Raw genomic sequence first — 15,806 nt, 5'->3', positions numbered from 1 at the left:
CCAGGATCATGACCTGAGCCAAAGGCAGTCGCTTAACCAACTGAGCCCCCCAGGCGCCCTAAACTTTATTTTTTTAACTGAAGTATAGTTAGCACATAATTACATTAGTTTCAGGTGTACAACATACTGATTCCTGTTTTCGTGTGCTCACAAGTGTAGCTGCCACCTGTCACCATACGACGCTGTCACAGTACCGCTGACTCTATCCCCTGTGCTGTGCCTTTCATCCCTGTGACTTAGTCATTCCATAACTGGAAGCTTGTATCTCCCACTGCCTTTCACCCATTTTGCCCATCCCTCTCCGCTCTGGCAATCATCAGTTTGTTTTCTGTATTTATGGGTCTCTTTCTGCTTTTTGTTGTTGTTGTTTTGTTTTGTTTTGTTTTTTGGATTCCACATTAAGTGAAATTATATGGTATTTATCTTTTTCTGACTTACTTCCCTTAAGCATAATATTCTCTAGGTCTGCCCATGTTGTTGCAGGTGGCAAGATCTCATTCTTTTTTATGGCTGAATAATGTTCCTTTATATAAATATACCACATCTTTTTTATCCACTCATCTATTGATGGACACTTGGGTTGCTCCCGTATCTAGGCTATTGTACGTAATGCTACAGTGAACATAGGGCTGTATATATCTCTTCAAATTCGTGTTATTTTCTTTGGATAAATACCCAGAACTGGAATTGTTGGATCGTATGGTAGTTCCATTTTTAATTTCTTTGAGGAACCTCCATCCTGTTTTCCACAGTGGTTGCATCAATTCACATTCCCACCCACAGAACAGCTGGGTTCTCTTTTCTCCACATGCTCGCGCCAACACTGACTTCTTTTTGGTATCAGCCAGTCTGGCAGGTGTGAGGTGATAGCTCATGGTGGTTTTGATTTGGATTTCTCTGATGGTTGGTGCCATGGAGCATCTTTTCATATGCCTGTTTGCCTTGGGAAACTGTATGTCTTTGGGAACTGTATGTCTTTGGGAAAATATCCAAGTCCTAAGCCCCCTTTTTAATTGGGTTGTTTGGTTTTTTGGTGTTGAGTTGTAGAAGTTCTTTATATATATAATGTATATATGATATATATTGTATATAAATAGGATATTATAGGATATTATATATCATGATATATGAAGGATATTAACCCCTTGTCAGATATGTCATTTGCAGATACCTTTTTCCATTTAGTAGGTTGCCTTTTCATTTTCTTGATGGTTTCCTTTATTGTACAAAACCTTTTTACTTTGATGAAGTCCTAATAGCTTGTTTTTGCTTTTGTTTCCCTTGCCTGAGGAGACATATCAAGAGGAATGTTGCTAAGGCCAAGAGATCACTGCCTATGTTTTCTTCTAAGAGTTTTATGCTTTCAGATCTTATGTTCAAATCTTTAATCCATTTCGAGTTTATTTTTGTATGTTGTATAAGATAGTGGTCCAGTTTGACTTTTTTGCATGTATCTGTCCAGTTTTCTTAACACTATGAATAGAAGAGACTGTCTTTTCTCCATTGTATATTCTTTTCTCTTTTGTCATAGATTAATTAATATATGTGTAGGTTTATTTCTGGGCTCTGTATTCTATTACATTGATCTATGTGTCCATTTCATGCCAGTACCATACTGTTTTGGTTATGATAGCTTTGTAATACAGTTTGAAATCTGGGATTGTGGTACCTCCAGCTTTGTTCTTCTTTCTCAAGATTGCTTTGGTTATTTGGGGTCTTTGTGGTTTCATGCAAATTTTAGAATTCTTTGTTCTATTTCTGTGAAAATGCCATTGTTATTTCAGTGGGGATTGCATTGAATCTGTAGATTGCTTTGTGTAGTATGGACATTTTAACAATATATTTACTATCTGTGAGCTCGAGACATCTTTCCATTTGTGTAGTCTTTAGTTTCTTTCATGAGTGTCTTAAAGTTTTCAGAGTATGGGTACTTTTAAAATTTTTTTATCTTTTTGTTAATTCTTAGGTATTTTGTTATTTTTTGGTGCATTTGTAAATGGGACTGTTTTCTTAATTTCTTTCTTATTGCTTGTTATTAGTATATGGAAACACAAATGATTTCTATATGTTAATTTTGTATCTGTGACTTTACTGAATTCATGTATTGGTTCTCATACTTTTTTGGTTGAGTCTTCAGGGTTTTTTATATATAGTATCCTGTATCAGCAGATAGTGACAGTTTTACTTCTTCCTTTTCTATTTGGATGCCTTTTATTTCTTTTTCTTGCCTAATTGCTCTGGCTAGGAAAAGCTTTTAGTTTTTTACCATTGAGTATGATGTTAGTTTTGAGTTTGTCATATGTGGCCTTTATTATATTGAGGTATGTTCCTTCCATACCCACTTTGTTGAGAATTTTTATCATGAATGGATGTTGAATTTGGTCATATACTTTTTCTTTTCTTTTTTTTTTTTTTTAAAGATTTTATTTATTTATTTGACAGAGAGAGACACAGTGAGAGAGGGAGCACAAGCAGGGGGAGCGGGAGAGGGAGAAGCAGGCTCTCCATGGAGCAGGGAGCCAGATGTGGGGCTTGATCCCAGGACCCTGGGATCATGACCCGAGCCAAAGGCAGACGCTTAACAACTGAGCCACCCAGGCGCCCCGGTCATATACTTTTTCTGCATCTATTGAGATCATATGATTTTAATCCTTCGTTTTATTAACGTGGTATATATCATGTTGATTTGCAGATGTTGAACTGTTCTTGCATCTGTGGAATAAATCCCACTTGATTGTGGTGTATGATTCTTATAATGTATTGTTGGATCTGGTTTGCTAATATATTTTTTATCATTTTATTTTTTTCATCATAATAAGTGTACTCTAATCTCCACCCTGTATTTCCCGCATCTCTCCACTCACCTCCCCTCTCGTAACCATCAGTTCTCTATAGTTAAGAGTCTGTTTCTTGGTTTGCCTCTCTTTCTCTTGTTTCCTTTGCTCATTTGTTTTGTTTCTTAAATTCCACATATGAGTGACACCATAAAGTATTTGCCTTTCTCTGACTTATTTCACTTAGCATAGTATACTGTAGCTCCATCCATGTCATTGCAAATGGCAAGATTTCATTCTTTTTTATGGCTGAGTAATATTCCATTGTTTATATATACACCATCTCTTTATACATTCATCAGTTGATGGACACTTGGGCTGTTTCCATAATTTGGCTTTTGTAGATAATGCTGCCACTCAGGGTGCATGTATCCTTTTGAATTAGTATTTTTGTATTCTTTGGGTAAATACCTACTGGTGCGATTGCTAGATCCTAGGGTAGTTCTATTTTTAACTTTTTTTTTTTTTTGAGGGCTCTTTAAACAAAAGTGTCTAGTATTTTTTTTAAAGATTTTATTTATTTATATATTAGAGAGAGAGTGCGAGTGCATGCACAAGCTGGGGGAGGGGTGGGGGGAGGGGGAGGGACAGGCAGACTCTGCGCTGAGCACAGAGCCCTATGTGGGGCTCAATCTCATGACCCTGAAATCATGACCTGAGCTGAAATCAAGAGTGCAGCACTTAACCAACTGAGCCATCCAGGCACTCCTATTTTTAACTTTTTGAGGAACCTCCATACTGTTTTCCAGAATGGCTGTACCAGCTTGCATTCCAACCAGTAGTGCAAAAGTGTTCACCTTTCTCCACATTCTTGTCAGCACCTGTTGTTTCTTGTGTTGTTGATTTGAGCCATTCTGACTGATGTGAGGCCATATCTCATTGTGGTTTTGATTTACATTTCCTTGGTGATGAGTGATGTTGAGCCTCTTTTCCTGTGTCTCTTGGCCATCCATAGGTCTTCTTTGGGAAAATGATAGTCTTCTGCCCATTTTTTATTTGGATTTTTCGTGTATTGTGTTGAATCAGTTCTTTATATATTTTGGATACTAACGCTTGTCGGATATGTCATTTGCAAATATCGTCTCCCATTATGTAGGTTTCTTTTAGTTTTGTTGATTTGTTTCCTTTGCTGTGCAGAAACTTTTTATTTTGATATAGTCCAAGTAGTTTATTTTTGCTTTTATATTTCCCTTGTCTCAGACATATCTAGAAAAATGGTGCTGTGGCTGATGTCAGAGATTATGTCTGTGCTCTCTAAGAATTTTTACGGTTTCAGGTCTCAACATTTAGGTCTCTAATCCATTTTAAGTTTATTTTTGTGTGTGGTGTAACAAAGTGCTCTAGTTTAATTCTTCTGATGTGGCTGCCTAGTTTTCCCAGTATTACTTCTTGGAGAGGCTGACTTTTTCCCATTGGATAGTCTTTCCTACTTTGTCAAATATTAGTTGACCATATAGTTGTGGGTTGATTTCTGGGTATTATTCCTTTGACCTGTGTGTCTATTTTTATGCCAGTATCATACTGTTTTAATCACTACCACTTTGTAGTGTAACTTGAAATCTGGAATTGTGATACCTTCCGTTTTGTTTTTCTTTTTTAAGATTGCTTTGGCTTTTCAAGGTCTTTGTGGTTCCATACAAATTTTAAGGTTATTTTTTCCAGTTCAGTGAAAAATGCTGTTGGTATTTTGATAGGAATTGTATTAAGTCTGGGTTTGCTAATATTTTGTTGAGGATTTTTGCATCTGTGTTTATCAGAGATAGTGGTTAATAGTTTTTTTTTTTTTTTTTTTGTGGTGTTATTGTCTGGTTTTGGTATCTGGGTAATGCTTGTCCTGTGAAATGAGTATGGGAGTGTTGCTTCCTGTTCTATTTTTGGGAGCAGTTTGAGGAAGATAGGTACTAACTCTTCTTTAAATGTTAGAACTCACCTGTGAAACTGCCTGGTCCTGGACTTTTGTTTTTTGGGAGTGTTAAAATTATTGTTTCAGTTTCATTACTTGTAATCAGTCTTTTCGGATTGTCTATTTCTTTGTGATTCAGTCTTGGAAGGTTGTGTGTTTCTAGGAATTTATCGTTACCTAGATTTTTCAGTTTGTTGTAATATAACTCTAGTTGTCACTTATAATTCTTTGTATTGGGGTGCCTGGGTGGCTCAGTCGTTAAATGTCTGCCTTCGGCTCAGGTCATGATCCCGGGGTTCTGGGATCGAGCCCCGCACTGAGCTCCCTGCTCCGTGGGAAGCCTCCTTCTCCCTCTCCCACACCCCCTGCTTGTGTTCCTGCTCTCGCTGTCTCTCTGTCAAGTAAATAAATAAAATCTTAAAAAAAAAAAAAATTCTTTGTATTTCTGTGGTGTGGGTTATAACTTCATTTGTGATTTTTTGGGGGGAGATTTTCTCTTTTTTTTTCTTGATGAGTATGGTTAGTAGTTTATCAGTTTTTAAAATGTCTTTTCACAGAACCAGCTTTCATTCTATTGATATTTTCTATTTTTTTTTTTTAAGATTTTATTTATTTGAGAGAGAGCGAGAGGATGAATGGGGGTCAGAGGGAGAAGGATAAGCCAACTCCCTGCTGAGCGGGGAGCCCGACACAGGGCTCTTCCCAGGACCCGAGCCAAAGTCAGACGCTTAACCTACTGAGCCACCCAGGTGCCCCTTCTGTTGTTTTTTGAGACTCTATTTCATTTATTTCCCCTCTGATCTTTATGTTCTTCCTTCTCATAACTTTGGGCTTTATCTGTTCTTTTTCTGGTTCTTGTCAGTGTAAAGTTATTGTTTATTTTGTGATTTTTCTTATTTTTTGCGTTAGGCCTGTATCACTATGATGGTTGATATGATTTGAATCTTTAATTTGAGACTGGTTTTGTGGCCTAACATGTGATCTCTCTTGGAGAATGTTCTATTTACTCTTGAAAAGTATGTGTATTCTGCAATTTTTAGATGAAATGTTTTGTATATCCCTGTTAAGTTCATGTGGTCTAATGTACTGTTTAAGTCCAATGTTTCCTCATTGATTTTCTGTCCAGATGATCTATCCATTGATGGAGGTGGGGTATTAAAGTCCCCTACTGTTAGTGTATTGCTGTCAATTTCTCCCTTTATGTCTGTTAATATTTTTGTGTTTACGTGCTTCTATGTTTGGTGCATAAATATTTACGAATGTTATATCCTCTTTTTGGAATGATCCCTTTATCATTATGTAATACCCTTTTTTGTCTTTTGTTATAGTCATTGTTTTAAAGTCAGTTTTGTCTGATACTCCAGCTTCCTGGAGTAGAAGATGGTTGTGAGGAGTGTTGATTGTAGCTCATGGTGGAACCTGCTACGCAACATCTGCTCTTCCTGCTAGTATATCTGGAATGCTTGTTTGTGCTAGAGTCTCTTCTAGACTGCGGACACTTGAATTCTTGAATTTATATGCAAACATACACAAAGAAAGAGTAGCATCACAAACCCTCACATACCTGTCACCCATCTTTAATGACTAACGTTCTGTGGTTCTGGTTTCAAGGAGACAACTTCTACAACGTGGAGAGCTCATGGTGTCAGAGAGCCTCCCCAGGGCTCTGGATTCTGACTTAGATAATGGCAGTGTTTCCAGTGTAAGTCGGTTCTGGCAGATGCAAAGGCAAGTGAAGACTTGGAGCATTTATAGGAAATTTATCTTGGCCTCAGAATCCTGGCTGTAATTAAGAATCCTCATGTACTCTGAGCTCTTTAGGTCTTCACTTAGGACTTTTATTTGCCCAGAAATTTGGATGTGCTGCAGAAATAGAAGGGGAAATCATGTCTCTTTGTAGCATATCTACATTGTTATGATGAAATGACACATGCAGGTGGCTCTTATAGTTTTGATACACAGGCTGCTCAGTGATGTGTCTGTGTAATCAAAAGAAACAACTGTTTTCAGGATCTGAAACATGAAGCTGAGAGGATCAATAACATAAATATACTTGTTTGCACTCCGGGTCGGCTTCTTCAACATATGGATGAAACAATATGTTTTCATGCTACCAATCTCCAAATATTAGGTGAGTCTAATGAATTTCTAATGAAATAACCTGAGATTTAGGAGAGAGACCTCATAAATTTTAATGATAGAAATTTTTAATCTTAATATTTATTCAATAAAATATCTGAGAAATAACCTGAAACAATTTTTTGGCATAGGGGTTCTGAACCCAGAGAGTACAACTTGACATTTTCTTTTTAATTTTAAACAAAATGGTCAGAAGAATAGAAGTAGTTGTATATGAAATTAGACACTTTAGTATTTGACACTGTTAAGAATTGATCTTTTGAGCTATTTCCACTTCTGGTGATATTACCTAATGTGGTGTTTTTGTTTTTTTTTTAAACAACTATTTTGTAATAATTCTAGATTTATAATTGCAGTGATAGTATAGGGAGTTCCTTTATACCCCTCCCCCAGTTTCCCCTAGGGTAACACCTTACACAACTGTAGTACTTTTATCAAAATGAAGATTAACATTGGTCCATTATATAAATTCCAGACCTTTTTGGATTTCACCAGTTTTTCCACTAATGCCCTTTTTTTCTCTTCTAGGATCCAGTCCAGGATACTAGATTAGATTTAGCTTAATGTATATTTTAAATGTTGTAGTTCACTGTGAATTTTCTCTTTTTAGTTCTTGATGAAGCAGATAGAATCTTGGATATGGGCTTTGCTGATACCGTGAATGCTATTATTGAAAATCTTCCCAAGAAACGGCAGACTTTACTTTTCTCAGCTACACAAACCAAGTCTGTAAAGGACCTTGCACGCCTAAGTTTGAAAAACCCTGAGTATGTGTGGGTTCATGAAAAAGCAAAATACAGGTATGTACTATTTGAAGCTGTATTTGATTTAATCAAAACAATGTTCTTTTTAGTATAAGAATTCAACATTTTAAATTAATACTATTTTTTAGGAAATTAGACATCATTTTATGTGTTAGGAGATATGGGAAGCATAGTAAAATATGTTAGTTAAAATTATTTAAATATTTGATGCACCTTTAAATGTGGGAATACTCTAGTGCAGTCTTTTTCACAATGTGGTCTGGGGAACAAATAGCCTTCCATAAGATGTTAACAGGTATTTATTAATAACTACCCCAGCATAAACTGAGGGGCAGTGGGTTTGTGTGGCTGTGTGGGAAGTGGGTTGGGGGAAATGGGTTTTAAAGAGTATTTTGATACAACAAGTGGAAGTTTGTGTATGTATGTTTGGTATGAATCATTGTAGATTGTGGACATACTTGACTTGCAGAAATATTTTCTGGTGGACATAAGTAGAATCTGTGTTGAAGATCTCTATATGGATTCAACCCTACCATTATTTCTATCTTAACTTCTATTTCTTCCTATGAAATGTTAGTCTAAAAAGAAATAGATTGGGGAAAATGATGGGTTATCCTCTTGGAAAGTTTTTAAATACTGAGGATATGGGCCTTGAGGCCCACATTGACTTTGTTCAGCTACTAGATGTCTAGGATTAAAGAAGGTCTTAGAGGAGGCCCGACTCCATGCTTCTAGGTGATTTTTTTTTTTTTTTAAGATTTTATTTATTTATTTGACATAGAGATACAAAGCGAGAGGAGGAAACAAGCAGGGGGAGTGGGAGAGGGAGAAGTAGGCTTCCCGCTGAGCAGGGAGCCTGATGCGGGGCTCGACCCCAGGACCCTGGGATCATGACCTGAGCCGAAGGCAGACACTTAACGACTGACCCACCCAAGTGCCCCGCTTCTAGGTGATCTTAATGGATGAACTTTGAGGAGTCTGAATACTGGTACCTTTGGTTATCAAGAACTCAGGAATGGCATAGGAAGAGATTCTTGAGGTAGTTTCCTCCTTAGCTTAATGTGGTGGAGACAGTGGTCCTTGTTTGTAAGGTTGTATTGAGATAGCTATTGAAATTCTTGGTACAATTAATAATCTAAAGATTGTCTGGGTCTTTAGATTTTCTTCTTTGTTCTTTTTGCTGTTTGCTTTCTGCCTGTTTTCAAGATTCTCTAGTGTTTTTACCAGGCACGAATTTTTCAGTCACTAGGTAGTCTCTAAAACTGTGCATAATTTAAGGTAATTGTATATAGTATCCCTGTTTCCAATTTCTGTAGATAACAATGGGTTATTATTTATAGATCAGAGTTAGGAAAATCTGAATGCAAATACTGTATTTCATAAATGCTTTTTTAAAAGATTTTATTTGTTTGAGAGAGAGAGAGGAGGAGAGAGGGCCTGCACATGAGTGGGGAGAGGGGTAGAGGGAGAGAATCTCAAGCAGACTCTATGCTGTGTGTGGTGTGTCATGCAGGGCTCGATCTCATGACCCTGAGATCCTTGAGATCATGACCTGAGCCAAAACTAAGAATCAGACACTTAACCGACTGAGCCACCCAGGTGCCCCCATAAATGATTGTTATAAAAGATGGGGCTTTCAGAAACCATGTCTTCAGTGACATAATTGACAATGGTGGCCTGTATGGTAATGACCGTGGCTCTCTCTAATCTCCGGTTCACCAGAGTGCTACAAAAAGCAGATGCTGTTGTGAATTTTGTCTCATGTCATTATTGGAGTTTCTTCTCCAGCCATTAATTCGGTTAATACACCATGGGAAAATCATAATCAAGAATATTTTTAAGACATTATAGAATATCTGCTTTCAAATCATGAAGGACCAGAAAAGTAATTTAAAAGTTAGGTCTTTCTGAAGTTGTGTATCAGAGTATACTTAGAAAAAGTATACCAGTATGTTTTCTTTATATTGCTATTGTAGTGAAATGGTGCTTCTAATGAAAAAAAATTTTTTTTTTGAGAAAAAATTGTATTTGGATCATTGTAACTTGCTGTGTTTTACAGTGAATATAAGTTGAATTCTTTGGTAAATTATGAACCATTTCAAATTTGAGATGGATATTTGAGCTTATGTTATTAGGTACATACAAATTTAATATTACATTTCCTATTAGCATCATTAATCATAATGAAATGTTGCTCTTTATCTGTACTAATACTTTTTGCCTTGAAGTCTAGTTTGATATTAGTCTCCCTATAGCAACTTTCTTTTGGTTGATCTTTGCATGGTGAATCCTCTGTTCATTTACGCTTTACATTATATACGCCCTTATATTTTAGATTTGACTTTGTAAGCAACATATGGTTCTGTTACCAGGTATGATAATTGCTTTGCAACTAGAGGATTTAGTTCATTGATCTATAACTTACCATATTATTTAAGTCTCTACCCCTTTCCATTGTGCCTTCATTGTGAAGTATATTAATTTCATACATTTTAAACTCCATAAACTGTTACTACTTTTTGAAACCAGTATTTATTTAGATTTATCCAAATAGTTATTCTTTATGATATTTTTATTTCTTGTGCTAAAAAGAATTTCCTTTTATTTTTAGTTCAGGTTTACTAGTGGAAAAATTCTGTTTTGACTTTCCTGAGAACCTTTTTATTCTTTATTTTTGAAGGATATCTTGGCATGTTTATTTTTCAAAGATACCTTTCTATTGTTCTAACTTCTGTTATATCAGAGTTAGCTGACAGTTTCCTTGTTCCTTTGAAGATATTGTGTATTGTTTAAGATTTTCTTATCTTTGATTCTTAGTGAAATCGTGAATGATTTTTTTTTTTTTGGTGGCAGGTAGATGTTGTAAGGACAGATGACCTTGATCTGGGCTACCCTGGCTTTCAGACTCTGGGGCTGTTCTGTTTCTGTTCTGTGTTTGTTCTGCTTGAGTCCTGGCTGGGGTATTGCCCTTCCGGAGGTCTCAGCTGAAAGGTGTGGGTATTTAGCAGAGCCCTTCCATCCTGGCAGGCTCTGAACTTCATAGCCTTGAGATTGCCAGGGTCTCTGCTCAGCTCTGAGCTTCCCAGTTGTTGCTTTTTGCTTGTTTTCATTTTGCTGTGTGTGTGTGTTTAGCTTAGTTTAGGAGTTGTCACACTTCTCATGGGAAAATTGTATAAAGAATTTAAGATTCAGTGTTTTGTGGCTCCTTCTATCTAGGATCTTGGACTACCATATTTAGGCCTAAGGTTGCTACTCAGCTCTACTCTGTTTTGCAAATCAGCAGATGCTTTGAGGGAAAAGTGGAAATTAATATGGGGCTTGCCTCAGGGCTTGTCTGTTTTCTTTTTCAGTACTTCAAGTACTAGCTGCCTTGGTTGCTGTCTGATGCCTTCTGTTTTTTGTTTTATACTTAATCCAGCCTTTAGAGTTAGTGCTGTAGGCCACCAAAGTATTAATCTGATACAAACAACCCCTTTATGGCAGGAATGATAGCTTTTTAGTCTTAAAGTTTTAGCAGCCAGTGATGATTATTTCCTAGATCCATTATTTCGTTAGGATTTGCGAAATTGTGATAATCTGATTCTATTTCTAATTCTAAAAAGTTTTCTTTCACAGTATATGTATGTGTATGAGAAATTTGTTGGAAAGGCATACTGCTGTTAATATTTTTCTTTTCTTTCTTTCTTTTTTTTTTTTGGTGGGGTCTGGATTTCAAAGCTAACCAATGTGGCATATTTTTAACGTTTTTCCTTCTCTTATTTCCATAAGCACCCCTGCCACTTTGGAACAGAACTACATAGTTTGTGAGCTGCACCAAAAAATAAGTGTATTATATTCCTTTTTGAGAAGCCACCTGAAGAAGAAAAGTATTGTATTTTTCTCCAGTTGTAAAGAGGTACTAAATGATTAAGTAATTCATGTTGAATCATTCCTTTTATAATAGCAGATTTCAGTTAGATAAGTAGCACTTTCTTCTGTTCTCATAAATACAATGCTAGATGTGGTGAGGAATATGATAAATAGGCATGGTATCCCTCAGTGAATACTAGTAGAACAAACCATTGAATGGCTAGACTAACCACAGGTCTTTATAATCTGACACTTACCCTTCATGAATCCTGAACTGAATATGCCATTTATTTCCATGCTTTGATGTCCTTGATCATGATGATCTCTGGAATGCCCTCCCTGCATTCCTTTACACTAATGCTGAGGGAGTGTTGAATGTCCTTTAAGGCTAAGCTCAAATGTTACATCGGAAGGTCCTTCTGTGATACTCCGGATCCCCTTGTTATAATTAGCGATTTCCCCCATCCTCCTATAGTGTATATGTCTTTAGTTAAATTAACTCACTTGTTTAACACTAGCCATTTGCTGTGAATAAAGGATTCAGTGATAAATAAGAAAACTTAGTCTCTTCCCTTAAAGAGAAGGGGCCTTGAGTGATTTTTATGTCACTTTCCTCTCTATATTTCAGATTACCTGAGGATATATAGTTGTTGGCATATAGTAGGTAGATTCTAGATTTATAGCTTTTTGAATACTTAACATGGTAAGTATGCGAGTAAGTTTCCCTCCAGCTTATGGGAAAGATAAGTAGTGGTCTGTCTGTTGTATTCTGTCCTTTTTCTGTCTTTACTGTTTTTAGGAAACCTCTTCATTTCCATGGCTTTAAATGCCATCTATGTTCTAACACCTGCCACATCGACATCTCAAGCCCTGACCACTCTCCTGAACCCCAGATTTGTGTATCCACTTGAATACTAGAGATTTCCATTTGAGTGTCTTGAGGGCATCTCAAGTTTAAAATAAGAAAAGCAATTTAAGATTTCATATCCTGAAGATCTACTGCCTCCCATCTCTTCCCCATCTCAAATGACTGAATCCTTAATTGTTGCCTGTCTTCATCTCATTGTCAATATATTGATAACTCTCATTAGCTCTACCACCTCTCACCACACCTCATGCTATAACTGAATCTAAGCCATGCTTAACTTTCTGTTACTTGTGGCTGGTCTCTTCATTCCCACACTTTCTTTCCTATAGTTATTGCACATTCTAGCCAGAATGATCTTGGAAAATCATCCACCTTAGCGAGTTTTTTCAAGAGCAAGAATTCAAGGTCAGTTTTGATTCAGGAGATGCAAACTGCAGAAAATTTTCATGGACCCAGTTCATACTTCCTAGGTTTGCATATGCATTTTTTTTTGAGATTGGTTTGCCTGAAAGTGTATCTGTCACCTGCAGGGTCACCTCTCCCTTCTCCCCTTTTCATGGTAGCCCTTTTAAAACCATAAAAGAAAGGCATGAGTCCATCCATCTGTAATCTTACTGGTGCATTGTCTCAGGACCTGAGAATCTTCCTGGCACCAGGGGCATTGCTCTTCAGAAAGTGAATGGCTCTAAGGACAGGTAACAGGTGTTTTGCAGTTCAGTTGGCTTACCATTCTTTTAACACAGTTTGTAAGGAGACTTAATGGACTTATTAGCTGATGGATTACTAGAAATTTTATTTATCATCATTTTGAAATACAGGAGTTCAGAGAGTTAAGGTTATTTCCAGTACATTTTCTTTTTTTTAAGCTTATTTTTTAAATTCCAGTATAATTTTACATATAGTATTATATTAGTTTCAGGTGTGTAATAGGTGGTTCAGTAATTCTGTATATTATTCAGTGCTCACCATGATAAGTGTACTTAATCCCTTTCACCTGCTTCACCCACCTTCCCCCTGGCAACCACTAGTTCTCTATATTTAAAGCATCTGTTTTTTGGTTTGTTTTTGCCTTTGTTCACTTGTTTTCTTAAATTCCACATGTGAGTGAAATCATATGGTATTTGTCTTTCTCTGACTTATTTCACTTAGCATTATACCTTCTAGATCCATGTTATTGCAAATGGTAAGGTTTCATTCTTTTTTATGGCTGAATAATATTCCGTTATATATGTATCACCTGTTCTTTATCCATTCATCTCTGCATGGACACTGTTGGCTTCCCGGTCTTGGCTGTTGTAAACAATGCTGCAGTAAACATAGGGGTGCATATATCTTTTTGAATTAGTATTTTTGTTTACTTTGGGTGAAGAGCCAGTAGTGGAATTGCTGGATCATACAGTATTTCTGTTTTTAATTTTTTGAGGAACTGTCATACTGTTTTCCATAATGGCTGCACCACTTTGCATTCCCACCAGCAGTGCACCATGGTTCCTTCCAGTACATCTTCTGTACTTTCGTGAAGAGATTCTTCTTAACGTGCATATTAGAAAGAGAAAATAGGAATAAAATAATGCGGTACTCTGCCTCAGTCTACCAATTAGTAGTATTCATTTATTAATATGTAAACTAAGGAGAAATAAAGCTAACAATCAGCTCCATTTACTTCTGTATAAGAAGAGATTTAATAACATCCAATGTTGTATAACAAAATCATTATGTTTATTAGTTCTTTTTGTTTTGCCCTTTTTTAAAAAAAGAGTATTTAGAGAGCACACGGGAGTTGGGGGGGGCAGAAGGAGAGGGAGAAGCAGACTCCCCACTGAGCAGGGAGCCCAGCGCGGGGCATGATCCCATGACCCTGAGATCATGACCTGAGCCAAAGGCAGACGCTTAACAGACTGAGCCCCCCAGGCGCCTCCTTTGTTTTGCTTATTATCAAATTCTAACAGTTCTTGTTCTGGTCAGTTCTGTACTAATGAAGTAATAGCTTAGTCTGAGAATTTTTAATAGCTTTATGGCCACTGGAAATTAGAAATTAAAACTGATATTCATTGTTTTGTTGTAGAAAGTTGTAAATATTGATAAGATTATCAAAAGACATTGAAGCATAAAACTATTAAGATAAAATTCTGTGGGGTCAGAAAATTGACCTAAGAGTTCAAGGAGGAAAAGAAAGGCAAAATTTCTTTCTCCTGAGTTTATTTTGTCTTTAATTATTTCTTAAGGACTTACTTTTTTTGTAGCGGTTTTAGGTTCACAGCAAAGTTGAGAGGCCTTCTTTCACACAGGCATGGCCTTCATTATTTTTACCTATTTTAAAAATGATTGTGGGTATCAAATTGCTCTGCTACGTAGAATCTATTGGATACATGTAAAAGAAGTTTATTTTAAATTCTCAGCATTTATAATATATCAGAAATTACAGTTTTTGCAACTAAATACATTTGGAAAAATGTCAGCTATCAAGTTGAAAATGTAAGGGGAGCCTATTTTTAAAAAAATTCTCATAGGAAATAATGTGAGTAAGAAGTGCTTGAAGACCTCAACTCTAGACTACATTTCCCTTTCTGCTCCACATTTTTTAATTGGTGAAACTTGTGCTCCTTAAAGCATTTTTGCTGTTCATCTCATAATAATATGGCTTGCTGTGCTGCTGCTGTCCCGAAGTACCAAACTCCTTTTTCTGTTCATGCCTAGGTTCAGTATCTGTACCGAGTGTTCTGCCGGCTACGTCCTGGCATCTCTATCCTTGCCCTGCACGGCCGCCAGCAGCAGATGAGAAGGATGGAAGTCTACAACGACTTTGTCCGCAAGAGAGCTGCTGTGCTCTTTGCTACTGATATTGCTGCCAGGGGGCTGGGTAAGAGCTTAGAGAAAATATCCTGGGATTGTGGGTGATCGAATTTGCTTATAAATGGATGGATTTGGGAATTCATAGTTTCACTCAAATAATTGGTCCTTCTCTCTTAGAAAAACAAGTAAATTGAATTAAGGCTATATCACTGAAAATTTTGGTCATATTTTCATCTTTTGTGCTTATTGTTTATGGAAATAATCCTAGAATCCCGAGGAGCCCACAAAATCAAAGGAGGATTAAAGGTTTAAAGATAGGAGGAAAAACTACTCTTGTTTCTTTGAAAATTGGAAACTTGATAAAATATTACAACTTAACAAGAAAATTTGAAGTCCATTTCTTCACCAAATGTTTTTATTTTAAAAACATACTTAATGTATGTAAGCTTTCAAGAAGCCACTGATACTATTTTACAGCTGATGGGGTATGGAAGTAATTACAGGAAGTAGAGATGTGACTATATAACATGAGAATAAATAGGTGGTAATTTAGAATTTTCATTTACCTTATATTACTGACCGTGGCAGATTAAACACACACGAAGAATACGTGCAGTGTACCCTTATAGGTACTACCCAGCTTTAGTGACTATCTT

The 15,806-nt window shown here is 36.5% G+C and overlaps 1 protein-coding gene across 1 annotated transcript in view; it reads left to right on the top strand.

Moving 5' to 3' along the window:
* DDX10 (DEAD-box helicase 10) overlaps positions 1-15,806 on the top strand; it is a 269,843-nt gene that overhangs the window by 11,133 nt on the left and 242,904 nt on the right. The window contains exons 5-8 of the mRNA XM_021696556.1: positions 6,748-6,868; positions 7,487-7,676; positions 11,409-11,535; positions 15,055-15,217. Of these exons, the coding sequence (XP_021552231.1) occupies positions 6,748-6,868; positions 7,487-7,676; positions 11,409-11,535; positions 15,055-15,217 (601 nt within the window). The remainder of the gene's footprint in view (positions 1-6,747; positions 6,869-7,486; positions 7,677-11,408; positions 11,536-15,054; positions 15,218-15,806) is intronic.

This window comes from Neomonachus schauinslandi, chromosome 11 (assembly GCF_002201575.2).
Source record: "Neomonachus schauinslandi chromosome 11, ASM220157v2, whole genome shotgun sequence".
NCBI lineage: Eukaryota > Metazoa > Chordata > Mammalia > Carnivora > Phocidae > Neomonachus > Neomonachus schauinslandi.
This window is presented reverse-complemented; position numbering and strand designations above follow the sequence as displayed.